The sequence below is a fragment of the Ambystoma mexicanum genome, chromosome 3q (assembly GCF_040938575.1).
Source record: "Ambystoma mexicanum isolate Mex_15411 chromosome 3q, UKY_AmexF1_1, whole genome shotgun sequence".
In the NCBI taxonomy this organism is placed as follows: Eukaryota; Metazoa; Chordata; class Amphibia; order Caudata; family Ambystomatidae; genus Ambystoma; species Ambystoma mexicanum.
Window position 1 is genome coordinate 1124988028 of NC_090926.1, and position 27459 is coordinate 1125015486.

The 27459-nt window shown below is 44.8% G+C and overlaps 1 protein-coding gene across 10 annotated transcripts in view; it reads right to left on the bottom strand.

Annotated features, from left to right (window-relative positions):
• Positions 1-27459, bottom strand: part of WIZ (WIZ zinc finger) — a 1545343-nt gene that overhangs the window by 584086 nt on the left and 933798 nt on the right. For 7 of the 10 annotated variants that reach the window (XM_069603913.1, XM_069603914.1, XM_069603910.1 and 4 more), the window contains one exon: positions 20531-23133. In XM_069603913.1, the coding sequence (XP_069460014.1) occupies positions 20531-23133 (2603 nt within the window). The remainder of the gene's footprint in view (positions 1-20530; positions 23134-27459) is intronic. The other 3 variants (XM_069603912.1, XM_069603909.1, XM_069603907.1) reach the window with 1 other exon arrangement.

Here is a 27459-nt window from a genome sequence, read left to right on the forward strand (position 1 = left end):
GGGACCATTACCAGATAAACCTGTTACATTCTACATCCTCCACAAGACAAAGAAAACCACCCTGGACGTCCAATCCCCTCTGGATCAGGCATGCTAACTGAGAAAATGTCTTGCTGGGTTGAGAACATCTTGAAGTCACTTGTTAGAGAGACCCCCAGCTATTGTATCGAGAACACTACTGAATGTGAGAAAACTGAAGGCGTCCTCACTTCTTTCCCCAGGTGGCTAGGAAAAGGCCATCACTATCGGATCCTGACCCTGAGGGTGAATATATGCGAGGGAGGCTTACCAGGTTGGAGGAGACATGGAGAGTGGGCATGAGGCACCCTTGGGTGAGACACGACATCCCCCATTTCCCTTTTCTAATTAATCTAATATTCCCCAGAACTTTGTAGGCTATTACCAGTCCCTGGGCCTCATTATGACCCCGGCGCTAAAACATGGTGCTATTAGCACCATGGTCCATGCCGGGGTCCGCCATGGTGAATGGCGGAATTACCGCCCCATTCCAAGGTTGGCGGGGCGGTAATTCCCCATTCACCATGGGCCCTTCCCCATTCCCATTTTTGTCCCATAGGGCTCAATGGGAATGGGGAAGGCGCCAAGTACGGTGCTGCAAATTGCGGCACCGTACTTAGCACCAAGGTCCCTTTGCGGCACCCTACTTTAACAGCTGGTAAAACCAGCCGTTAAGGCCGGGTCCCGCAAAGGGACCTCGTAATTAGGCGCTAATAGGTTAACGGCGCCGCAGCCTTTTACGGCGCCGTTAACCCATTAGCGCCTGGGTCGTAATGAGGCCCCCTATCTTTTACATAAATCATCTCCCAGTAAACATCAGTCAAGTACTGGGATGAGGAAGGCATACACCAGAGCCATACATCCGCTCTTTATGGATTATTACTCACACAAACACTTCTTCGGTACTGAGACAAGGAGGCCATCATTAACATAGAAGACAGACTGGTAGAAGAAAATTGAGCGGTCTAGTTGTAGAACTCATTATCATGGAGCCGAGAACTTTAAAACCGGCTCAGTTGAGAGGCTTGGGGAGAGGCACAGAAGAGCGTAAAGAACAGTTCCAGGGCAAAAGTAGTAGCAGCGAGAAGGCACCTTCCCAAGACGCTGGGAGTTATAGAGAGCGTGATCCAGTTTGAGCGAGAGGGGCTCGTTGGCAGTCTGAGGCGGAGCTGAGAAAGGAACGCAGCACAGAGCAAACGTACCAGGATCATTGTAATTGGTTATTCATAACGCGCTTAATACCCAGAGGTTTCTAAGCATGGACCCGGGGATCAAACCTGTGTTGCTATGTGTCATCTTGTTTCCAAGACGAAGACATTGTTCCTGACCAGCATTGGAGAGACTCCTGAATGCTCACAGGTGCAGGACAGCAGACTGCAGTTCATCAGAGCTCTGAAGTAAGCAGCATGGAAGTGAGGAAGCCATGGAAGAGTGTATGCCTGAAGAAACCAGAGTGTGCAGATCGCTAGCCAAGACGATTCACTGGAAAGCCGCAGAAAGTGGAAAACAGACCGTAAGACGGCTGGTGAATCCGCCTGGGTGAAAAGGGGGCCCGAGCTCAGTGGATGGGCATTTTAATGCAAAAGACATTTAATTTTGAACATCTGAATTGAATAAAAGGAAACCAATGGGAAAAAGTAATTAACATGATGAGAAGTCGTAAAAGCAAGCGTTGCCAAGAATTAAATTAGCAAGTATTGTCAAGAGCCAAGAATAATTGTGCAAAAAAACTATAATAGTAACAAAGCTTGTATCCAAGAGAAACCTGGCAAAAGGACGCCAGATGCTTTGATCAAGAAACCTGAAACAGAAAATTCGTTGTCTAGCAGGTGTGTGTACTGGGAAGCCTACGTTGGTTTTACAAGTGAACGCTACTAAACAAGTGAATGATGATAAAACAAGTAATAATAAAGTATCAAGGGCACTTGAAAGAATACTAAGTCAAGCCTCACTGTGAAGCTGAAACTGTGGCAAGATACTTCAAAAAATTGATCCAAGTAAGGTGCGTCAGTTGCGTGACCTGTAATAGGTGACCATGTGGTCCAACAACTGCGCCTACACCGAATACACCCACCTAAGGAAAAGCCACTTTTTGATTGTTGTGATTGAACAAAGGAAAACTTGTGTGAGTTCAAACTGTGGAACTGAACTTTATAAATTGGTAAAAGGTAACCAAACCCACAGAACTGGTAAACATCCCAAGGAATTGTGTTATTTTGGAACATTGAACACCACAAGGAATGGAGTTATTTTGAAACATTGGAAGCTGGGGGAAGAGAACCCCTCTTTGGTAAAGTGAATCGTTGAACCCTGTGGAAGGGAAAACCCTTTTTCACCTAAGAGCTGGAAGAAGCTCTGAACATTTATTTTGAACACTTCTCAGTTGATCCTGACATCCCTACAAATTGTTTACATTTAGATGCAAGGGCAAGTATAGATTTTGGATACATACATACATTTGCTTTGGACTTCCTGACACAGACTATCATTAGTTTCAGTTAAGTAGGAACATTCCACCTTAGCATAGGGCAATTTAGGCCTTCCCCCAACCTTCCTTTTATTTTAATAAAAGTTTGTAGCCCAAATTCTACTCAGTGGCCTGTCTACTTCGTGAAGTCTTTACATGACCTACTAAACTAAATGCTACTGGCCCCTTCCAAAGGGGTGCATTACTAGCAGCCATGAATACAGAGTCTCTATACAGTAATATTCCCCAAGTCGATGGTACAGAGGTGTGTAACAATGCTTTTGGAAATCACAACTAACTTGTTTACCTTATATCCAAGTGCATAGAATTCAGCTAAACACACAACTATTTCATATGCCTAACGAGATTTATCTCCAATAGATGGCACTTGATGGAGCCACAGTATGCTCATCTCTTCATGGTACACTTAGAAAATGATTTCCTTGCCACTTGTGATGGCAGACCACTACATTTATGACCGCGCCTTTTTCTTGGACCACTGCGGTACATGACCTTTTAACAAGAACTTTTAAGCTTCAACAGAAGATTTAACAGAAGATTCCATGAGTTCCATGCAATGATTAACTTCAAACTCTCCTACTCCCCTGTAAAAGTATCCTTCCTTGAAACCATCATAACAATAAACATTGGCCTGCTCCAAACGGCAGCATTTCACACATCAACAGATGGGCCAGCTATTTCAAAAGTGACAGCTTCCACCCAGCATGCCACAATATTCAGCAAGACAACAGGATAGAACTGAACATGCTCAGACACAAGGGACCACATTTTAATCCTACAAGCTTTGAGATCGGACTCCCTAAACCATGGATACAACTGCATACGCGTAGACCGACAGACTCACAGGACAACAAGGATCCGCTGCAGGAGCCCCCTGAAAACCAGAACAAAAAGGGGCAGAAATTCAATAGTCTCCGGTTGTAATATAAAATCCACAGTTGAAATCTTTCTGCAAGACTGCTCAGGAACTGCAACCCATTCTCCAACAAAACGAACAACTGTGGCACATATCTACACTTCAGATACAAATCAAGATAGCCCACGAAGAGATTACAAAATTGCAGGAAGTTTCACATGTGCATACAGCAATGCTTTGTATCCGATTAGGTGTATTAAATGCCCCCTGGGGGGCACTATGCTGAGAAAACTGGCCAGCAACTACATAAGTGGATGAATCCACACAGACAAAACGTTCAGCGACGAAGTCAGGACACCCCAATCAGTAAGTACTTTGTGGAACCAAATCACACCCTGGATGACTTCAAAATTGCAATGCTGGATAACTTTAGGACAGACAATGCACAAAAAACTTGTGTATACAAATGCGGGCATTTCAATAGACTAGAAAATGGTTTGACAGACATTGTGGCTTCATGAGTCACTATCCTAAATAACCAATTCCAATTATTTGCACCCACAGAGAGCCAGAGGTCAAAATAGATGAACAGGTTACTTACCCCTGGCAACGTTCTTTCGACTGGATGTTCCTCCCACGTATTCCTCATCTTTGATATCTCCAATATCCAGCTTCAGCTGCTTCGTAATTTTTTTTTTCGGCAGCGCGCACTGTTCGTTGATGCAGTCAATTTGTCGTCCCTCGAGGGCCTCCGCCTAAAAGATGATGTAATCACAGGCATATATAGCACGTGCAGCGCCCCCGTTGGCTTAAGTTCTGTTTTTTCATGTAATTGTCAAGTAGAACTACTTGCTTCAACGCGGGTTTGACCGTACTAGGCTCTGAACGAGCGAAAGATGTAATAGCATGGGAAATTTTACTGAGGGGTAGGTTGGAAGGGCAATGAGGAATACGTGGGAGGAATATCCAATCGAAAGAACGTTACCAGGGGTAGGTAACTTGGTCATCAAATGGATTGTGTCCTCCCACGTATTCCTCATCTTTGATAGACTCCCAAAGCAGTGTTTGTTTTGGAGGGAGTAAGAATTTTGCCATCAATGGTTTCCCTGAACAGAATGGAGGACAGCTTTTCCAAAGCTTCCATCCTGACTTAGGGTAGAATCAAGGCAGTAATGCTTAGTGAAAGTGTATATTATAGACCAAGTAGCTGCCTCGCAAATGTTTTTAATAGGAACACCTCTTTACAGAGCAGAAAAAGTAGCCATGTGCCTAGTGGAATAGGCCCAAAAGCCTTCTGGAGTATCCTTGCCCGCCAGCCTCTAGCATTCGGAAATAGCTAGAATAACCCATCTGGGCAATGTCTGCTTTGTTACAGCCTGTTGCAGTCTATGACCCGTATAACCTATGAATAGCTGGTCATCCAGACCAAGTTTTGACAACCTTAAAATATACAAGCTCTGAGCCCTTTGTTGATCGAGCCTGTGCAACCTCTCCTCTTCGTTGCCAGGATGCGGTAGAGGATAGAAAGTGGTAACACAATCTTTGTCCTAAATGAAAGTCTGAAATGTGATTAGGTAGAAATGAAGGCTTGACCCTCAGGACGACCTTGAAGTAATGTAAATGGTGGTTTAGCGGATAGTGCCTGCAACTCACTCACTCTACGGGCTGAGTGCTAACAACAAGATTGTCCTGAACCTTAAGGGACATGATTGAAGTGGTTAAAATGGTTCACACAAGAAATTTTAACACCAGATTAAGGTCCCAAACGGTAACCTGAAAGGGAGATGGAGGGAACACATTAGTGAGTCCCTTCAGAAATTGTATCACCAAAAGGTATCGTAAAATATGAAGTTTCCTCAGATGAGCGCTTGAAAATAGAAAGCGCCGCCAAATAACCTTAACGGTCCCAACCTGGAGCCCCAGATTGGCCAAGTACAGCAGAAAAGGTAACATGTCTGGTGTTTTGCATAATAAAGGGTCACATTCTTCTCCTTACACCAGCTGCAGAATTCGTTTCAACAGCAGCGGTACAATGACTTAGTTGCTGGCCTTCTGGCCAGAAAGCAAAATCGCCATTACGTCATCCAGGAGGTCCCAATCCTTGTACCTCAGCCTCTCAGAAACCATGCGTGAAAGCTGAGTGTCTTGACCTCTAGATGGAGAACCCGACCCTCCTCTCGCGAGAAAAGGTCCTCTCTTTGTGGAAGACGTATTGGAGGGCAGATGGACATGTCCAGAAGGTCTAGGTACCACGTCCTCCTGACCCGATCCGAGGCAATTAGGATTATGGACTTCCCAAACTTTCTCAACCTCTGATCATATGAGGAATGACGGGGATTGGAGGAAATGGATACAGGAGAGTGGAAACTCCCAGTCCATAATTAATGCGTTTTCTAGAGCTCTTGGGGGAAATTCCCTAGAGCAGTACAGTTCGCACTTCCTGTTGACACTGGTCGCAAACGGATCCTCCACTTGAGGGGTTCCCCAAAGGGTGAAGATCTCTTGAAGGACTTCCTGAGCAAGTTCCCACTCGTGGGAGAGTGTACTCTGCCTCCTCAGAGTGTCTGTCGTTGTGTTCTTTTCTCCGGATAGGTGAACTGCCAACAGAAAGATTCCTCCTTGAATTGCCCAGAACCAGACCTATATTGCCTCAATGCACAGTGGTTGTGTTCCTACACTACCTCTCTTGTTGAGGTAGTACATTGTGTTGTCCGTCATTATCAGGACATTCTTTACCCGAACAGAGGGCAGAAAAGCCTTCGGCGCAAGACTGATTGTTCTCAGCTCCAAAAGATTGAGGTGTAGTTTGGACTCCGATGGAGACCAACAGCCGCTGATTGTCAGATCGTTGGTGTGGGCTCCCAACCCTATGAGTGAGGCGTCCGTCACTACTGTCATCTCCGGCCATGGTTGCCAAAAGGTTCTCCCTTCAAAATGTTGTCCTTGCAAGCCTACCACAGGAGATACTGTGTGACCCTGCTTGGAACCTGAAGTAGGTCTGACATCCTGCCTGATAATTGGGACAATTGAGCCCATTGGAGAGATCTCATTCTCAGGCGAGTCTCGGGCACCAGAAAAATGCAGGATGCCATGAGGCCGAGCAACTTCAAACTTATTAAGGCTGGGAGGCGCTAGGCACTCAAACTTGGAGACCATCTGCAGAATGTCTTGAGACCTCACCTCGGGTGGCAAGCTCTTTCCCAAGGATGTATGCAATACAGTCCTGATGAACTGGAGCTTTTTTAGATGGTGTCATGTGGAACGTCTTGTAATTGAGGGAGAAGCACAGTCTGTGGAGCGAGTGTCAGGTGACGTTGAGGTGATCCAGGACTTGTTCGGAAGAACTCGCCCTGATCAGCCCATCTTCCAAGAGGGGTAGACGTAAATCCCCCTCTCCTGAGACTACCACCACCGCAATCAGTTTGGTGAATACCCTCGGGCGCAGGTCAGCCCGAAGGGCAGAACTCAAAACTGATCATGAGAACCGCCAACGGCAAACCTCTAGTACTTTCTGTGCTTGAGATGGATTGCACATGAAAATAAGCACCCTGAAGGTCCAATGATACCATCCAACCCTGGAGAAAGTGTGACCATCTTGAACGTGCCCTTTCTGAGGAACTTGTTCAAGTATGGGTATATAACCAGATGGGTCTCAGTCCTCGGTCCTTCATGGGGCTAGGAAATATGGAGAATACTATCCTTTGTTCCTCTCTGATACAGGTACTGGCTCTATAGCACCTTTCTCTAGCAGGGTCAAACTTTCCTGCAAAAGGAACAGATCTGGAACCCTCAAAGAATGGCTCCCCAGTGACTGGTTCTGAGGTATCTGAATGAAGGGGAGGCAGTAACCTTAGGCTATGGTTTCTAATGCCCAAGCATCCGAAGTAATGTCTTGCCATTCTTTCAGATGCTTAGACAGTCTGCTTCCCACTGGGGATTCGTGAATCAAGACCTCAGAGAGGTTTGGAGGCAGCTGAAGCAGTGGCTGTTGGTAAAGATGCCCCTGCTGAGCAGGCTTTGCAGCTCTCCCTCATCTACCATGAGGGAATCTTCTTTGGCCTCTTTGGCAGCCATTTCTCTTGCTCTTCCAACTGAGTAGTAGCAAAATGAAGATGTTCCACTGGACTGAAAAGGCTGAGGCTGCCTAATATCGGCACCCAAAGACTTGGCTGCCGCCTTCGAGGACTGCAGCTTCTCAAGGCTTTCGTCCGTCTTGCTGCCAAAACGATGAGACCTGTCAAAAGGCATGTTAAGGAGTGTAGACGGCACGTCCGGTGCAAATCCCAACTTCCTTAACCATGCAAATCTGCAAATTATGGTGTTTGTCACCCAAGCCTCTGCTGATTCCGTCAGCAGAATCCAAACCCGACTGAAGAGACTCACACATGGCATCCTTCCCATCCTTTACATTGGCCAAGAAACCGTCTCTTTCCTCCCCTTCAGGGATATGCTCAGCCGCCATAGAAATGCAGTCCCATAGAGTGTATGAATCTTTGCCAATGCATATGTGGAGTTGGCTGATTTAAGAGCCATACTCCCAGCAAAAAATACTTTTCTTGACCAAGCATCTACCCTTTTATCATCCCGATCCAGTGGGATGGTCGGATAAGCTGCCTGTTTAGAGGTAGCGGTTGCTGCCTACACCACCAGACTTTCTGGGGTAGGGTGTTTTGACAAATAGCTGGGGTCATTACTTGATGGACGGTAGTTCCTCGTCAGGTTCTTATTTACTGCCGGACTTGACTCTGGTGCTTCCCAAATGGCCCTTACTCTATTCTGAAGAGCAATATAAAAAGGTAAGATAGGATCCCTTTGAGGACCTTTATCTAGGATATCTGTAAAGTCATCCTGTTCGAAGGGGAGGGCAGGTCTGCTCCATCCCAGGTAATCCACTACCCTGGTCATCAACTGCCTGTAAGAGACACTGAAAATGACATGCTCATCTGACTCAAACTTTCCAAATTTCAATTCCGGTGAAGTGTTCATTCCTTTGGCTGTTTGCAAATGTTCATATAGGTTCTTCAGTCTGGATTCCTCTTATATAAAACTATCAGGGACATTTGGTGTGCCATACTGCAAACTAAAGGGCGCATCATTATCAGATGGCTCATTGTCCTCAGAAATAGTGGTCAGAGATTTAAAGAAATCCTTCTATGGTAAAGCAGTGAAGGTTTTCTGTATCTCAGGTAAAGGCGTCGAAGGCTTTGAAAATCTCGAGACTGATGCCCCTGGAATCGGCGATGTCTTCGATGAAGACCTTTTTGACGTTGATGGCACCGAAGGCTTCGATGGCGTCGATGGGGCCACTGGTGGTGTTGACCTTGATCTCGACTTGTCTTTCGACATATGACTCGAAGGACCCCTCAATGATTTTTCATCGTGTCAAGGCCTCAACGGCTCTCGATGGGGATCTGGCCTTCGGGATTTGGCTCAAGCCCTTTGCTTACCGGCTACAGAAGGCACGATAGGAGCATGGCCTGCCTGCTTCGAGGGTTGCTGGTCCTCGAATATCTTAAGCATTTCTTGCTTGAACGTTTCCCATTTGGCTGGAGTGGAGGCCTTAGTGTGGCAGGATATATTCCTCTCAGGAGAGGAGTCAGACGAGGATGTCGAAGTTGCAGAGTGATGGGAGCCACTCCTTGACCTGGACCTTTTTACCTTCTTTCGTCGAGGAGAGTCGCCTCTCGCTTCGTCAGAAGAAGGTTACTTTGACAGGGTAGTCAATGGGGAATTCTTAGGGAGTCTACCTACCGCCAATCTCCCCTTATACTCCTTCAGAGCTTTTGCGGTCATCGATTGACACTTTGAACAGTCTGAGGTCTTGTGATCCACACCGTGACACCACAAGCAAACTCGATGCGGAGCGGTCAGCGACACCTTGGCATCTTAGTCTTGACACTTTTTAAACACGGTCTTCGGGATAGTGTGTGCCGAAGACGAAGACATTTTCGGATATTTCTTGAGAAATTTCTGAAGTGCGCCGTAGTTCTCGAAGCGTAAGCTTACTAAAAAAAACGGAACTGAAGTCAAAGGGCGCTGCGCATGCTATATATGCCTGTGATGACATTATCCTTAAGATAGAGTCTCTCATGCGACATTGCGTCGACTACATCGACGCACAGGACCGTGTGCCAATATTTCTTTGCTGAAGCTGGATATTGGAGATATCAAAGAGGAGGAATACGTGGGAGGACACAATCTATTTGAAAGCGCTGTTATTTCCTATAACATTTTCTATGCCTCTTTACTGAAACTTGATTGACACATCCCAAGCCCCATGTGCTTCTGAGGCAATGGCCTGCTGCCAGACTCACTCCTACACAAACCCTTCCCTGAAAACTTCTTAGCGCACGGTGAGTGCTCCTGTTCCATGTCAGATAGTTTTTTCAGATGTAGAGAAGCAAACTCAATGCAGCATCATCCCCATCACATCGGCCTTCACAAGCCAGAAGTCCAAAACATGAATTATATTTCGCCTTCCTTATTGTTATTCTATAAGCAAAAGTCCAACATGTGGACAACTGTGCCACCATAGGTCTCGCTAAGGAATACGCACTGCAAATAGCTTGCTCTATTTCAGTCTGGTCAGCCTTTTAGAGGCAATACTGAACATGTGACCAAAAGCCCAATTCATTTCTACAATTGTCCAACAATAGCCTGGCTGTGTTTCCTATCCCAGGCTTAAATGTAGGATGGACATGCAAGTTACTCTGCCTAAAACATACCAGCCTTCATTAGGTTTGCACATGCCATGGCTGACCAATACCATTATGCCCCTCTGGGAGCAGCCCAGCAGTGTTTGTTTCTTTTACCAGCTTGCATGTCATTTTCAGTGCCTCATTAAAATCTCTGAGAATGGTAAACCTCTGAAGTGTTAGGCACTTTGTGAAGGAAACACAAATCAAGAACAGACACAAACAGATATGTCATTCCCTGTGAATCCTTAAACGGTCCTGCTATTTCAAGAGCTTCATTCTTCCTATGCCTGAAAAAGTAATCTGAACATTACAAAATATTTTAAGACACTATATGTATATTTTGGAAAGTGGGGCCAACTAAGGGTCTATGACATAGGATACAGGAGTGAGCAAGGGACAAAACCACCAGGACACGCGATCTAATTAACCCTACAAATATGTAATTTGGCCTTAACACCTCACCTCATTTGTGCTCCCAACCCTTAGGCTCCTCCACAACACTTCTGGGATGTCTACATTCAAAGGTGAGATGTTAAGGGAGCGATTCTACACATTAAAAGATATGTATTTTTTTTAACCCAGTGTCATGTCACTACAACAAACACATTCTAATTACTCCTTCCATTCCCCCTTTATCACAACCACGTCTGAATGAGAGGGTAGGGTCAACTTGACAGGAGCACAGAAGGGCTATTAAAAAAGGTTCATAAGTATAGCCTCACCAAACTGGGTAATAAACCATAAAGATACATCCATGGACTAATTACTACATAAAGCGTGCTTAGTAGACCATGTGGACACCTTCCAAATGTTGGTAAGGGCATGCAGCCCTGGTCCACCTGAGAGGACTGACAGAACCAGTCCTGAACTACTCCTGAACACTCAGAGAGCAACTAGTTAGGAAATACCAAGACCCAAAGAAACAGGGTAATCGGGCCTGCATCTCCCAAGATGCATCAGGTTTCGAAATCCAAAAACCGGTTTGTATTCCGCAATATCTTTTTCGGAGATATAGGAAAAATATATGCTATTGGGAGAACCCAGCATATCCACACAGGCAGGTTTATTAAATTAATTCCACCTTAGGCACTGATGAGTGTTGGGGTTGATGGCAAGAGTGTAGCCACATAAGTGCCACCAACCAGTGATAACAAAGGGTGCCTGAGAGAAACCTGAAGGAGTCTCACCCGCTAGTCCCTGGAGATTTGTCATCAGGACATGGCCGTGCTATTGGATCCAGTTCCTAGGGCTGGACCAGTGGGTGAGGATCACCTGGATGGGGGCTCTTCGGGAGTGGAAGTGGGACACTGACCGGTGGGACGCAGTACCCCCTTCCTTATACCTTTTCCCCAGCCTACCCCGTAGTATACTTATAAGCTCTAAAACCCTCCCCCTTTCCAACACCAACACTTTCCTACACTGTGAAAAACAACAGACTTACACCAGAGCCGTTTACCTGACGTGTCCTAACACCAGGATCAGGAAGTGTCAGGGAATTGTTGACAATAACTACACACACATGACGGTCCTTTCCATTCCCCACAACGATAAAAGGCGGAGCACGAGAGTAAACTTAGAGCAAGGACAAACGCACAAGGAGGTAGCTATTCCAGGACGGCAAATCAAATGGAGAAGGAAGGCGGCAAGACTGGAAAGGACAACAAGGAGGGAAGTGCCCTTGCCCCTTTTCGACCCAGAATTGTGAAGCCTCCGTGAAAGGAATCATAAGACCGGGAACTACAGCCGGCGTGTGGTGTAGCAGGCCAACAGTGCACAGGACCCTCCTGCACTGATAACCGAGGCACTATGGTGACCGTGGTACTGTCCTTCACTCCAGAAACAAGAAACGACAAGGAGGTCAGCACAGCCAGTGAGTCGGTGGGAGAAACGATAGTAAACAGGACGTGTTGAGCAAAGGTTGCAAACGGCAACTTGTTAAGAACAAAGAACGTGTGTGCTAGTGAACTTTAAAAGCCCAGGGAAAGACCAGCTGCAGAGTGATCCGGTTCCATTTGTGCGTCCATTCAAAAGACTCTGACTGGTCCCCTTTTCTTATGAACGTTATAGTAATAAGAGGCCGTAGGAAAGGCCAAGCTAAAGAGTTAAGGTGGTCATACAAGGGTCGATCCAAAATCCCTTGTACAATCGAAAATCCTTAAGCCATTACCCAAAGCTTTGACATTGTGAAACAGCCGTGTGCGCTCAGCTGAGGGAAACGCTGTACGAACAATAAAATGTGGAAGCTTGACTGGGGGCTAGAAATAGCTAAGGGAAGTGAATCCTGCAATGTATTACGAATAAGTGAACTGTGTGAAACTGGCAAAAGTGAACCCGAATGAGCGAAGCCAAGGTTACAAAAAGGATCGGAGCCCGGTTGAGGGGGTTCCACGGGTGAAAGGAAATCACCCGACGGGAAAGTTACTGAAAGAAACATTTTGTTTGTTGTTTATAGAACATCAGGCCCTCTGAAGCAAGAGACGTGGTGTAAGAGACTTGGCCCCAGAAGGCCCTGACATTGAGGAAAAGAACTAAGCTCGTGCTGGAGAAGCCCAGGAGTGTTCTGTGCTCGAGAGTCCCACCTTGTCCTGTGCTAAACACGTGGGGAAGGGAGACCCCAGTAATACCATTTTGTGAACACTTCTTTTTTTTTCTGATGAACATTATCCCACAATATTTTGTAACTTAGCTGCAAGGATTGCCAATAGTTCATTTTAGTTTCAGCCCTTTTTATTTGAGACGACACAATAGGACTGCCTTATTATTTGATGGTCATAGCATGCTCCCATCTTAGATTTAGGTTTAGATTAGGTGTTTTACCCATTTATACAGTTTAACAAACACTGTTGAACTGTCATCACGTGTGTCTGTCTATACTGTTGCCACCATGAGTCCCTTACAGCCACAAGATACAAATCCAGTTGGGTACAAGGATGACCAGTGCTTTGTTTTTCCTACCCTCAGCCAATACACTGGAAATCTCACAAACCAGAGGGAAAGCAAACAAAAAACTCATATGGTGGGAAGAGGACATTTACTTTGAGGGTAAACAAATTGCACTACGGCAATGCAACCTCAAAGATAACTGCAATATTAGTAAAAGCCCCCTGTATTAGTCATCACAGAAGAACATAATACTGCTAGTTACAGCTCTCAGCAGAGTGAATATCTCCAGGAAGCCATATCAGAACATTTTGTATGACGGGGCAGGTACATATTGTCATACCTAAAGAGGAGGGGGGTATGAAGCCAATCACTCATGCTTGGATTAACTCTCAATTTGTAAATGTTGCTACAAAAAACAGATGAATGAGATGGTACTGTACAAACAGGACCTGCCTATTGAAAATGGAGGAAACATGTAAAGGACAGGACTGGTCTTGGCAGCAGAAATGGTGCAAATTAATTGAGCACAGTCAGGAATTGAAGCACGGAACTGGAGTGGTTTTCTGATATTCAATAATAACATACACTCCTATTAAGGACACAGTAGTCCTTCTACCCCACATGTGAAAGAAATAAGTGAGGGGAATAGCAATTTCATCCATGGCAATATCCTAGGGTGCAGGGACTATTCTTCGAGTCGGTTTCTTTAAATGAACCTTAACTATTAGGATTTATCTGGATTTAAGTCCTAGAAGGACAATGGTATAAGAAAGTGGTAGTAACCAGATCAGACATGGCGGCCATGAATTAGGTATCTGGGTTTTGGATATGTATCTGCAAGGCTGTCAACCATGCAGATAATAAATGGGTGACATCCTTACTAAGGAAAACAGGATCAGCTCCCTCCTGGACACCTTGAGACAAACTGTAAACACCAGCTAGCCCCAATGCTTTAGCTAGGCTGATGAAGAGGACAGAAAGCCACTAATACAAAGTCTCAAGGTAACCGGAGCATTGAAGTGACTTGCCTTCAGTAAAAAAGAAAACACACACCACCCGACATGTCTCAAGAAATACTTTTACAAAACAATATTCCCCAGGGGAACATAATACTACATGGAAATAGTAGCTTTGTTGAGCTGACGCTGGGAAAGGCATCCTGTGTATTCCATTTTATGAATCAATAACTTTAATACACCCGGGGGCCCAATAGGTATTGTTTAAATCAACTGTTCAACATTTTACCACTGGCTGAAAGCAGCAATGAACAGTAAGGCATTAACAACAATAACATAATTCCAACAAAATATGGTTTTACTAACTAGTGTGGTTTGTGCACAAGCCAGGCATGTCATTTAGCTGACAAATTAAACATGAACCTGAACCTGAACTACAAACTGAAGGTTGCTTCCGACAATGCCAATGTATTAGGCACAGGCATGTTTGGATAATAAGAAATTAATTGTGAGTATATATGATATGGCATTTATAACGTGCCTATACACAAGTGTATCAAGGCGCGACGAGGCAAGGGAGGGGAACAAAGGGAGGACAAACAACGATCCTACTAAGCCAGGTGTCATTCAGATCGTGCAAGTGCATGTGATGGGGGAAGGGGAAAATTGCGGGGGTTGGATGGAGAGGGGACAGTGCAATACATGGGAATAGAATAATAGCAAAAGTAAAAATAATGGCTAGCAGGTGGCAAGTGCAAGGAAGTGCAGACGACGGGTGTAAGTGCTGGCAGTGGGACTGTAGGGATACAGAAACAGTCTCCGAGTGCATGGGTTGCTGGGCAGGCAGTGCGGGTGTGTGCGACTGGTGTGGGAGGGACCTGGGCCCGAGATCAGAGGGTGACCAGGAATCCAGTGCAGTTGCTGTTTCAACCAGGAGGTCAGCAGGGGAGAGGAGGAGAAAAAGCAGAAGCAAAGAGAACGGTTTTGAGGTGCTTCCGGAACCGGAGATGGCTCTCCTCAAGTTTCAGGGAGGCAGGGAGGCTGTTCCAAAATGAGGCCCCAGCCGAAGAAAGAGATCTACCACCAACTCGTTTCTTGGAGAAGCGACTGACCCTGAGCGAGTTGGGGGCGGAAGAGCTCGAGAAGGAAGATATTTAGAAAGAGAGTTGAAGAAATTGAGGTCCCAGGCCCCAGAAGGCCTTGTGGACAATGTAAAGGGTTTTGAACTTAATCCTCGCAGCCCCTGGGAGCCAGTGCAGAGATTTCAGTCCTGGGGAGATCCGATCCCTGGGCTTGAGGCCAAGGACAAGCCTCGAAGTCCTGTTTTGGATGAGTTGCAGAAGGTGGAGAGTAGAGGCAGGCAGATTTAGAAAGAGGCGGTTGCAATAGTCCAGCCTAGGGAGATCCAGAGCTCTGGAGACAGTGAGGGGAAGGAGGGGAAAGAAAGAATACCTCTGAGGAGGTGGAGTTGGTAGTGTGACTTCTTAGAGACATCAGAGATGTGAGGAGAGAAGGAGAGTGTGGAGTCGAAGATGACCCCGAGATTTTTACCAAGTATACATACAACCATCAGTTACCCCTAATAACATCAGTTTTACATATAAGATTTTTTGCTCACAATCACTTATCCCATCATGCATTCATACTCACACTTTCATACCAGAAATCAATCTTTACTCTATCAAAACATGGTAACATCACATCTATGACCATCTGACAACTGATTAACACAATGTTTTCCACCCTTTCCTTAATGCAGGTGTACCTATCTGTGTATCAAATTTACAACAGATTTACAAGCGAAACAAGTTGACGCGTGTTTCGGTTGTCTAGCCAGGGCATAACAAATCTTGCCCCTGTGTTGATCCAATCTTCATCAGGACAAAAAGCGAAGTACCAATTATGTCTTGCTTCAGAAAGGATGGGGTGAGTGACATCTATAAAAAACACAATAGTAAAACATATTATTATCCACTTCTATACTTGGCATCCTAGCTTATTTCCTCAACACTATTATTGTGTTATCAAGTAACTTTCATAGTAGTTACACACATCGCACTCAGCGCCAATTTTAAGTGTTGGAGGAAGTACAGATGTTCTGAGTTATGTCCCTTAAAAGCTCACAGATTCAGATATACGTTTGTGTCATGGTCTGTAAACGAAGGAGAACCTAGGTCAAAAATACTGGCTGGTTCCCTCTCAAATATCTTACGATTGACCACAAAAATACTAATATTCTGGATTCGTAGATCATAAACTCACTCTTAAATTAGCCAACAACCCGTGTCAGCCTTGACATTTATTGTCCCACTGTATTCAGCATATCGTTCGATACTCTTCTCAAAATGACTAGTGTGGAAACCACAGCATCCACTTCGATCACCTATAGTGGGAAAAACACCATTTTTAATATGCCGGGCACCATCTACTTGTCACGGTTGTATCAACATCCAGCTTTCCATCAATGTTTTTAGGTTGGCGGGGTGTTTACTTACTGATTATATTGAGGTAATCTAATATATCAATGGTTGATTGCAGATGAGTAAATTTCTGTCGATCCCCTTTGTTCAGATGCGTAAATCTGACCTTCATGGAAACTTTACTTCTCCAGATGTCAACAATTCGCACAACAATTTGGGCTTATGCGCTGAAACAAAAAAACATAACGTCTCTTGTCAGCACTAAGTTGTCTGTTTCCCCCCTCCTCTTCACATCAGTGTTTTTTTATTTTTGTCAATTGTACCACCATTTATTTCATTCCTCTACCTTAAGTGGCCATTACATATTGTGTCCCCTCGGCAGCATACTCCACTCAAACCTCTTAGTTTTGGTTTGTCGAGGTGTGTCGGGTTCCGATGACCTCGACCATTCGACTTGACTCGAGCGATCTTTTATCTCTCGGGGTCCTGGAAGGATCCCGATCCTTACTCCTTCGATCACCCGGGCTCGAGGGTGCGCGAGTGTCGGAACGGTAATGCTCTCAGCCAGCTTCCGAGGAAGGCGCGGACCAATGATTAACCTTTTCAAAAACCTCCATCATTTTGACTCTAAATGCTTCCCATTCTTCGGAGGAAGAATGTTTTGTGGGGCATTTCATTTTCTTGGGGGATTTGTCCGAAGGCAAGGTGGAAGGGGACCTGTGGCGTCTCTTTTTGGACTTTTTCGTCGAAAACGAAGAGTGGTGTGAACCACTTCAGGACCTAGACGTGTGTTTTCACCTTTCGCGTCGAGGAGATTTCTCCTCATGGGATCTTGACTCGACGCTTGAGGCTTTTCGGCCGGGTTTTCGACCCACCTGTAGTCTTCCTCTCTCGCATGTCCTTGCCCGTCATTGCCTGACACTTTGTACAGGCTTCCATGTCGTGATTTTCACTGAGGCACCACAGACATTCTCGGTGCGGATCGGTGATTGGCATTTTGGAACCGCAGGTTTTACATTTTTTGAACCCTGAACGTGGGCTAGTCGGGGTCGACGATGAGGACATCTCGAATATCTTCTTTCACAATAACTGTGTCACAGAACTATCGAGGTGCGCTGAGTCTCCGAAGCAACACGTACTGCAGAAAAACGGAACTGAGGCCAACGGGCGCCGCACGTGCTACTTTTATACCCGATGACATCACCCTCGCGCGAGGCATTCGAGGGACTTCGACTCGCCGATATCGACGCAAGGCGCCCTCTGCCGAGAAAAAAAATTCCAAAGCAGCTAAAGCTGGGCAAATACATCTAAGATGAGGAATACGTTGAAGGACACAATCCATTCGAAGTAATGTTTCCATGAAGGTCATATTTCCCCAATTGAAAAAAGGGAATCGACAGAGGACGTTGCTCATCTTCAATCAACTATTGATATATTAGATGACTTCAATATAATCCGTAAGTAAACCCCCACCTTCTGAGCCAACCTAAGAACATTGATGGAAAGTTGGATGTTGATATGGCACCCCCGTGAGAAGTAGATGGTGGCCGGCATATTAAAAGTGGTGTGTTTCCCACTATCGGTGATCCAAGAGGATGCTGTGGTTTCCACACTACTCATTTTGAGAAGAGTATCGGACGATATGCTGAATACCGTGGGACAAGACATTTCAAGGCAAACACAGGTTGTTGGCTAATTTAAGAGTGAGCATATAATCTACGTATCCAGAATATTAGTATTTTTGGGGTCACGGTTAAGATACTTGAGAGGGAACCGGCGGGTATGTTTAACCCAGGTTGTCCTTCGTTTACAGGCCAAGAAATAAAAGTATACCTGAATGTACAAGCTTGTAAGGGGGACAGCCCAGAACATCTGTAAATCCTCCAACAATTAAAATTGGTGGCGAGTGCGATGTGTGTAACAACTATGAAAGTTACTTTATAACACAATAATAGTGTAGATGAATGGAATGAGGATGACAAGTATAGGAGTGGATGATAATAGGTTTTACTATTGTGTTTTTTATAGATGATGTCACTAACCCCATCTTTACTGAAGCAAGACATTATTGGTACTTCGCCTTTTGTCCTGATGAAGGTTGGATCAACACAGGGGCAACATTTGTTATGCCCTGACTAGACAACCGAAACACATGTCGACTTGTAAATCTGTTGTTAACTTAAACAGATAGATACACCTGTATTTACAAAAGGGTGAAAAACATTGTGTTAATCAGTTATGTCAGATGGTCATAGATGTGATGTTATCATGTTTTGATGCAGATTTCTGGTATCAGAGTGAGTGTGTGTGTGTATGAATGCATGATGTGATAAGTGATTGTAAGCAAAACATATTTTTATATGTAACGGATTAAATATGTCAAACATTTAGTATCTGAAATAAAAATATTTTGAGTTAAGTATGGAGTAAGAGTATATTGTCATGCTTGATCTACTGGTCCAGTGTGTGTTATAATTACTGTATCTTTACCTGAAGGACCAGTTATTAGTTTCAGGTACCCTTTATATTTTTTGAAACTGTATTAGCTTTATAACATCTTCTGATTATTTTGACTGATTCTGGAGTATTTAGTGCCTGATCTTCCTATAAAACAAACTTACTATAGGATTTTGTAAAAATGCCCTCTAAGCGGTAATAGTTCCTTTCAATCTGTGTTACAGTGCCAATTTCTAACCTTGCTTTTTACTAATCATTTCTATTTGGAGTCTTAGTTGAACAGACCAAATTCAAACACTGCGTTTCTGAACCCCTGAGTCACCATCCAACCAAATTTAATTAAACATTTTTACGATCAGTGTGTGTTTACATTTACAATATTGTAAGCATTCTTCAACACTAAGAGCAATGTGGTAATAGCATATTTCTCCACATGTAGGAGTACGGACTCTCAAAATAAGCCACAATCCCTTCTTTCAAGATTATGAAAAGAGTAAACACTACCAATTATTAAAACATTGTAGTATAGATTTGAACAATTTGTGAAAACTTTGTTTTAATGAACGTGTTCCAAGTTCAACAGATAAACAGTGGGTTTATTTATAAAATGCTATTTTATCTCTGGTCACATTGGGCGAATGGCTCTGAGTACCAGTCAACGATATTCCTGAAAGAGTGAGAAAATATCCAGTTTTGGAAGTACCGTGGGAGATCCGGAGTAAGATTTAGGATACAGAACTATTAACCTGGCCCTCTTTTCTCAGCTTTATGTGGACTCCGCCAATTATTGCTGTATTTAGGCTCCAACCAATAAATAATGAGCTGAATATCTCCCCAGGGAAGTCCCTGCTTTTGAGAAAATTCTTATCACACAGAGGCGCTGAAATGAGTTCCATACAAAAGATGGAATGAGACGGGAACCCAGGTGATTCAGAGATTAATTGAAGCTTTGGAGAGGAATACAAGTACAAAAATGCCTGATGATTTCTGGAGGTGCCTATGTGAAGAGGCTTCTAAAACATCCATCACCTCCCAATACAAAGTACACAGCATTATGTCTTTACACCAATGCCAATATACACCTCAGATCCTGTTCTTTTCCAGATCATGCTCTACTGTTCTACATATTGTACATGAGCATCAAGGTGTCCGTGATGCTCTTTAAACTTCATTGACAAAGGCTAAGTCTGACACTATGTACCCCAAGCCTTACAAAATGCCATCATTTTTATATTCTAGGAACCCCTTAAATTCACAATATGAAAGGATTGTTTTTCTAAAGATGATCCATACATTATCCCCACTAAAGCCAATTCAGAAGGTTGCCATGTTGTCAGTGTCCACACTTCCTAAGCACCCTGCAGAAGGCTTTTAATATTGAGGCCTTGTTGAAGCGCGAAAAGCTCCACGTTTGGGAATGCAATCCTGAAAATAAACAGCCTTTCTGATCAGATAAGGCTAGGTAAGGATAAGGAAAGTAACAATCAACTATTTTATAGCTTTTTCTGCATCCTATAATGTACTACTAATTTCTTTGAGATTTGCCATTTTTGAAAAATACATACAATCATCTCTCAAATGTTTCCAACCCATAATGAAGTATGATGAGCCCAAGACCATCTTTTGAAATACAGCCTGGTGCTGGAGTGGAGTTCCATCTTTAATGCACAGGTGCATTTTCTATTGAGGGGAAAAAAAAGTGACAGTGAAAAAATATATGAATAGTAAAAAAATAGTAAAAATTGTGTACATACTACCTTTTTTCTTCTTCTTTTGAAAGGAAAATTTTTGTTCTATAGCTTTGACTTCTTCGGCAGAGATGAAATGCCGGACGTTGTAGCTCACACCCACCCTGTTCAAATGACCCCGCACATGATTGGCGAGGCCAATCCCATTGTGAAACTGGTCTGGACAGTAAGGACACTTCTTCTCCTCGTTCCGCAAGATCAGCTGATCAGGATCTAGTAGCTCATCTGCTTCCAGTGAGCCCTCGAATGGAGGGTCCATCAACAGAAGATCTAATGGAAAGGACTTGTCCAGCAGCATTTCTCTTGAAAAAGGTTGCCCCACCGATCGAGTGGCTGGTGAAAAGGGCATCTTTTTTTTAAAGAATTTACGCCCAGCTTTCATCTTCTTCCGTCGATCACTTATGGACTTCAGGACAATAACAGGTACCATCATGCGCAGCTGATGACGCTGTTCTTCAGAAACTGCATTAGAGTCGGAGGATTTCAATGTGTCCCTGAAATTCCTCTTCAGTTCTAAAGCAGACCGAGGAACGATCGGTTTGATGTCCTTTTTTGCTGTGGGTGGCAACCCAGTTTTGATTTTGAAAGAAAGCCCCCCCCCTAGGCCTTCATATTGCTTCCCTGTAGACCAGCCATGTCTGACACCTACCATTGCACCATGTTTCCTCCGGTTGTCAATCCCATTACTTTTGAAAGGCGTACGAATCTTCTTTTTTATTTTCAGTGCTACCTGTGGAGCATAGCTTTTTGTCGATGAAGACGTGCCATATTTTCTTGGCAAAGAACCATATGGAATCAGCTTCCTTGTCTGAAACCTTGGCAGGTGAATCGTCTTTTTGATCTGCATAGTGCTATCTGGTCTTTGGTGGTCTGGTGCAAAATCCAGCCCTGGTTCACGTTTTATAGGGAGGTCCTGGTGAGACTGAGAGGGCAGTGGGGGTATTGGAGATGGTAAATGAGGTGTCGGTGGTAGTTGCGTAGGTGGTGGCAGTTGTGGCTCCGGCAGTGGAGGAGGCGGCGGCAGCACTTCTTTTTTGACAAAGAATTCTTTTTCAGTACATGGTCTTTGTTTAGGAAGAGAATTGGGCTCTTTGCTTGTTCCTGCTTTGATTGTATCATCTCCATAAGCTTCCGAGCCCCAAGAGGGAGATGAATGAGAATACTTCATGTGCTGCTTCAGGAGGCTCTCACTTGGGGCCTGGAAACCACAGAGAATGCATGTACTGGCACTCTTAAAGCTGCTCAAGTTCTGCTCCTTGGGCGGAGGAACCAAAAGGGGAGGGTCACTTGGTTTAACATGATGAAATGTTAGTTCCGTTGTCTTCTGTACCTCATCTTGTGTGCTCAAGAGATTTACACTTTCAACCTCTTGGTCTTTCCTCTCCTTCACATGCGTTTTAGCATGCTGAACAAATACTTTGGAAGAGTTGGTTCCAAACACACACTTTGGACATTGCAGCCTGGCCTCCCTGCCTTCATCAGAAACATCATTTAGCTTCTGAATTTCTTCTATGATCTTTTCCCGTGACTCCTGGTGTAGTCGTCTGTGTTGCTCAAGAGTCACAGAGTCTCCAAACGACCACCCACACTCGTTGCAGGAAAACTGACACAGCATTGGCAGTGGTGGCTCTTGCAGGTTTGGTTCACGAGTGTGCTGCAACATGTGCTCCATCAAATGCTCCTTTTTCTTGAAGTAGATACTGCACTCTATGCATGTGTACACTGAGGTCTCATCTTCCTCAACAAGGTCCGCCTTCCCCGATTCATCCAGAAGCATGTTGCACATGTAGGCACCCATCTCAACATCATAGTTGCTGCGGGAAGGAGGTTCTAGCGATTCTGGGGGGATCTGCTCCAGAGAATCATCATCATTCACAGTCCATGTTTGTTTGCATCCAGAAATGTCCAATGCAACCTGGTGACTTGGATTCTGCAACGTCCAATCGGCATGAGAGTTAGAATGTGGCAGCTGTGTTAGGTCAGGTTCCATTCCCAGGGATGTACTGTGACTAGAGACACCCTCAAAATAGAAAGGCTTACTTAAGCTAGCGTTTAGAGATTTCCTGTAGATAGGAAGAGTTATTGGGGGAGGATCACCTCTAACAGTCTGCCCCCTCAGGGGAATCCCAGGCCCTGCATCTCTCAAACCAGAACTAGGGCTTGCACCACGCTCTTTAATCCAGTCAAACCTCTGAATGCTTTGTCTACTCCGTTCCAAGTGTTGGGTACAGAACGCATCAGAAACTTTCAAATCATCGATGCTTCCGAAATGAGTTCTAGTGTTAGGTGCATAACGTTCCATTGCTACTTTAGAGTGCATGTCTAATTGATTGTCCAGCCGCTCGCTGCTTTGATTCATGGAAGTTGCAAGTCTTGATTCCAGAGAAAAATGGCCATCTCTTCGCCGATGGAGGTTAAGAAAGTCCTTGGTATCAGATAAAGCTTTGGAATCTCGTTCATCCCGAGAGCCTTTTTCTTTAATCTCTTGAAGGGACCGCTCCCACGATATATCATTTGTAACATTCATATTTCTCCAATCTGCTGGGCCCTGGAACGGCCTGGGTAACACTGAGGTATGTTTCAAGATGCTCACCTGTTCACCATCTGAGCTGTAAAAGAATAAAAAAAAACACTCAATAAGGTTAGCCACTTCTTAAGACGTTCTAAAGATCAATCTTACGCATTACAAAGCAATGAGGACGTCTCTGCTGTGAGGCTTAAAAATACGGTGAAATCAGTTGATAATAAATTAAATAAGTGAACTCTATAAATAGAAACACCATGGGCAATGAAAATATTGCTAGGCCCTTAAAAGGTTTGCATATTTCTTTCATACCACTGCAGCGATAATATTTTGTAACAATTCTGCAATAAAGCGCTTCCCAAACTAGATCGTCTCCCTCAAGTAAACAGCAGAAAATATATCCTATATTATCATAAAAAGTCATGGACACGCAAAATATGTAGGCTACATGCAAAATTCGGGTACCAAGAATACAACCGATATTGCAAAGATTGTTTTGGTGGCTGAGGACAACTAAAGATATACTTGAATACATAGAAGCATGTTCAGTGCGTTTTCAGTCAAAGGACGCTTTCGGTAGATCCATTGGCTTATTGCAGCCTATACCCCTACCACATGCTCCCTGGAATTGTATCCTTCTTGATTTTGTCAGTCTTCCTCCAGATTATGCCTGTACTACTATTTTGGTGGTTATTGATAGTCTTTGATTTTAGACGGCTGTAGCTCTTACTTAAACCTGGCTTACAAGGGTACTAGAGGTAGAACTGCATCTGACCATCTTACCTTGGTAAAAAAAAAGAATAGGAATTTCAGTTTCGAAAGTATGGAATCCAAATACCTTTATTCTTTTGATTTAACATTTTATTAGTTTTTAAGACATGTAAACATTAAAATGTACAATGCCGTAGGCAAACAAATACACATAAAAGGAAAGGAAAAACGGAGCAGTGGTCCATTACTCCGTAGTCGCGGTTAGTGTCCCACATAACGTATTCAACCTCGTACGTCCGTGTGTTGGTGCCACTTTGGTTAGTCATTGTGCGTCGGCCCATTTCTGCCAAATTTTATATGCCTTCCTGGGACCACCTCTGTCGGTATAGATGCGCTGCCCTATTAGCATGCACCTGTCCACATCTGTAACCCAGTCTGCAAAGTGTGGTGTGGCATTAGAGCCCCATTGTTTGGCTATATTACGCTTAATGAAGTTTGTGGTTGTGGAAAGGAATAGTTTTTTTTATATCTTGTCGATTCTCCCTCATCCTCTATGCCCAGCATTAGTAATCTGGGGTCTCTGGCGATGTTGCGGCCCAGGACCGCAGAGAGTTTGTCACAACAGTGTTGCCAGTATCTTTGGATTCACAGGCATTCCCAGAGTATGTGGTAGAAGGTACCTTCTTCGTGTAGGCACCGTAGGCAGTTGGGGCTGTTTGCTCTGTTCCAGCGGTAGAGAGATATTTGTGGGTAGTATTTCCTGTGCAGGACTTAATTGGATCAGGCTTAGTCTGGCTGAGATCGCCGATTCCTGTGGATACATTAGTACTGTGACCCAATCCTCTGGTTGTATTGGGCCAATGTCTGCTTCCCACTTGAGATTCAGGTTGCATAGTTCGGGTGTGGCATAGGAGGATATGGCGCTGTACATAGTGGAGGTAACTTTAGCCGGTAACTGGTCTATCACTATGTTCCTCTCTATTGGGGTGCAGTCTGGCATGTTGGATAATGAGTGGAGGTGTCTGCATAGCGCATGCAACAGTTGGAGATAGTGGTAGTGTTCTGTATTGGGGAGGTCAAAGCGGTTGGCCAGATCTTCGAAGGTTAGCAGTTCACAATCTGCAAATATGTCGTTGATATTGTTTATGCCTCTGGAGATCCACTCAGGCCAAGCTGATAGCTTGTCTAGCTCAGGTAAGTTGGCGTTACCACATAGAGTTTTTATTGGCGTGATCTTCCCGGTCTAGCCTATGTGTTTGTGGGAATCATACCATACTGATGTGATGTGTGTTGTCATCGTGTGAGGGGATTGAGGTTTGCGTTTTCGATAGAGACATTCTAGCAGGAACATGTCTTGCATTTCTGCGATCTGTGCTCGGATGTGGGGTAGTTCATTGTTCCCGTGTAGTACGTCATTGATTACTGCCATTTTCCCTGCCCAATAATAAGTTTGTAGGTGTGGGAGGCTGATACCACCCTCCCATGAGGAGCGCTGGCGTGTTTGTAGCGCTATCCTTGGCTGACCCCTTCCCCACAGTAGTGTTCTGACAATGTTATCAATTTTGCAGAATTCGAGGGTCGGTATGTGAAGTGGGGCATTCTGGAGGGCATATAGAAAGCGCGGGAGAGCTAACATTTTGAAGAGTGCCGCTCGTCCCAGTAGTGTCAGTGGAAGTAGTGCCCAGTGTCGGACGTCTTTGCTGAATCGTTCCGTGATCGGGTGTAGGTTCTTCGTTATGTATTGTAAGAGATCTGCTGTGATTTGGATTCCTAGATAACGGAATTGTTCTAGTTCGACACGGTACGGGCAGTTTGCTGGGATGCATTGGCCTGCTCCTTTGAGCGGAAAATGGATGGACTTTGACCAATTCACCTTTAGTCCACTAAAGGACTGGTATTTTTCAAGTAGTCTCGTGACTTCAGGGCATGAGTGAAGCGGGTCCCCTAGATACTGTAAGAGGTCATCCGCATATAGGGAGACTTTGTCTTCCATGCCACCCTGCCAAGGAAAGCCCTTCCATGATGTTGTGTGCAGCAGAAGTATTGCTAGGGGTTCGATGATTAATGCAAACAATAGTGAGGACAGAGGCATCCTTGTCTTGGTCCTTTGTGTAATTGAAAGATGCGTGATGGCCAGCCATTCACCCTGACCTCTGCGTCGGGGGAGTCGTATAGGAGTGAGACCCACCCTATGAAGGTTTCCCAAAATCCGATTCGTTGCATGATTTCCCACAGGGCTTCCGAGTCAAAGGCCTTCTCAAAATCGATGGCCAAGAGTGCTAGGGGGTCTTGAAGGGTGGAGTCTGCAGAGGTTCACGCGTGTGGACCTTTGTGGCATGAAGCTACACTGGTCCGGCTGTATTAGTGAGGTGATGATTCTCTGCAATCGGTTTGCAAGAACCTTGGCTAGGATTTTTGTTTCACTGTTTATTAAGGAAATAGGCCTGTACGAATTACAGTCATTCGGGGGTTTTCCTGGTTTGCGGATGACAATTATAGTGGCCCTTCAGAGGTCAGGTGATAGGGTCCCCTTACTCTTGTGGTGTAGGAACATTTGGTGAAGGTGTGTAGCTAATGAGTTCGCCCCTATCTTTTTCCATACGTCGATTATGAAGCCGTTGGGTCCCGACGTTTTCCTTGTATGCAGTTGCGAGATGCGAGATGGCTGTTGTGATCTCATCTTCCGTAATGTCCCCATCAAGGAGTGTTTTCTGTGTCGTGCATAGAAGTCTGCAAAGCCTTCTGCAATGTCTCGATCGGTGTGAAGTGTTATTGCATCAGTCATCTTGATCTCCCTAACCGGTCGATGGCCCTCATCTCTGCGCTCTAGCCAGACAAGCAATTTCCTGGCTTTGTCGCCAGTTTCGTACAGTCTGGTGCGCATTTCAGAGTGTGCCTGTCTGGTGTAATCTAGGGATATATTGCGTAAGTGTTCCTTGGCCACCAGGAGTGCACGATGTGCGTCTGATGACCCACTGGGAACATAGGGTGCCCCTTTTTGTAGCATCTCTTGCTCTGCACTTATCAGTGATTGATAATGGGCCTTCCTATGTGCCGATGTCCAGGAGAGAATCTCTCCGCGCAGTACTTTGCCGGGTTGTCCACTGTTCCGGTGTTTATTTCGAAATACTCGGTAGTGCTTTCTTGGATGCATTCGATGAGGTTGGGGAAACCAAGGTAGTATTTGTTAAACCGCCATGAGGGGGGAGGGCGGTCTATTTGTTGTGATTTCGATTAATAAGGGAGAGTGGTCTGAGATGTCCCTCGGGAGAAGTGTTGCGTTGAGAGCTTTGTGTATGTCTGTGGTTGGGAGGAAGAAGTAGTCCAGTCTTGAAAGTGAGGCAGGAACTCCAGAGTGATATAAGTATTCACGTACGGATGGATGTAGGTCCCGCCATACGTCTTTCATTCCAATTGCTGCCGTAAAGGTGGCAAGTTTGGTGTCCGTGTTTGGGTTTCTGCCCCGTAGGTGTGTGCGATCCAGGGTGACGTTCATGACTTCATTAAAGTCTCTCCCCATTACCCATATGTCGGCTGTGTTGGTAGTCATGATTATGGGGGTGATGTCGCAGATCAGCTCGGCCAGTAGTGAGAGGGGAGAGGGGGGGTACACTGGCAGGATCGCGAGGTTCAGGTTCCCTGTGTGAGGACAGATCTACCATTTGTGTCTTGCATTACCTTGGAGAGTTTAAAAGGAAGT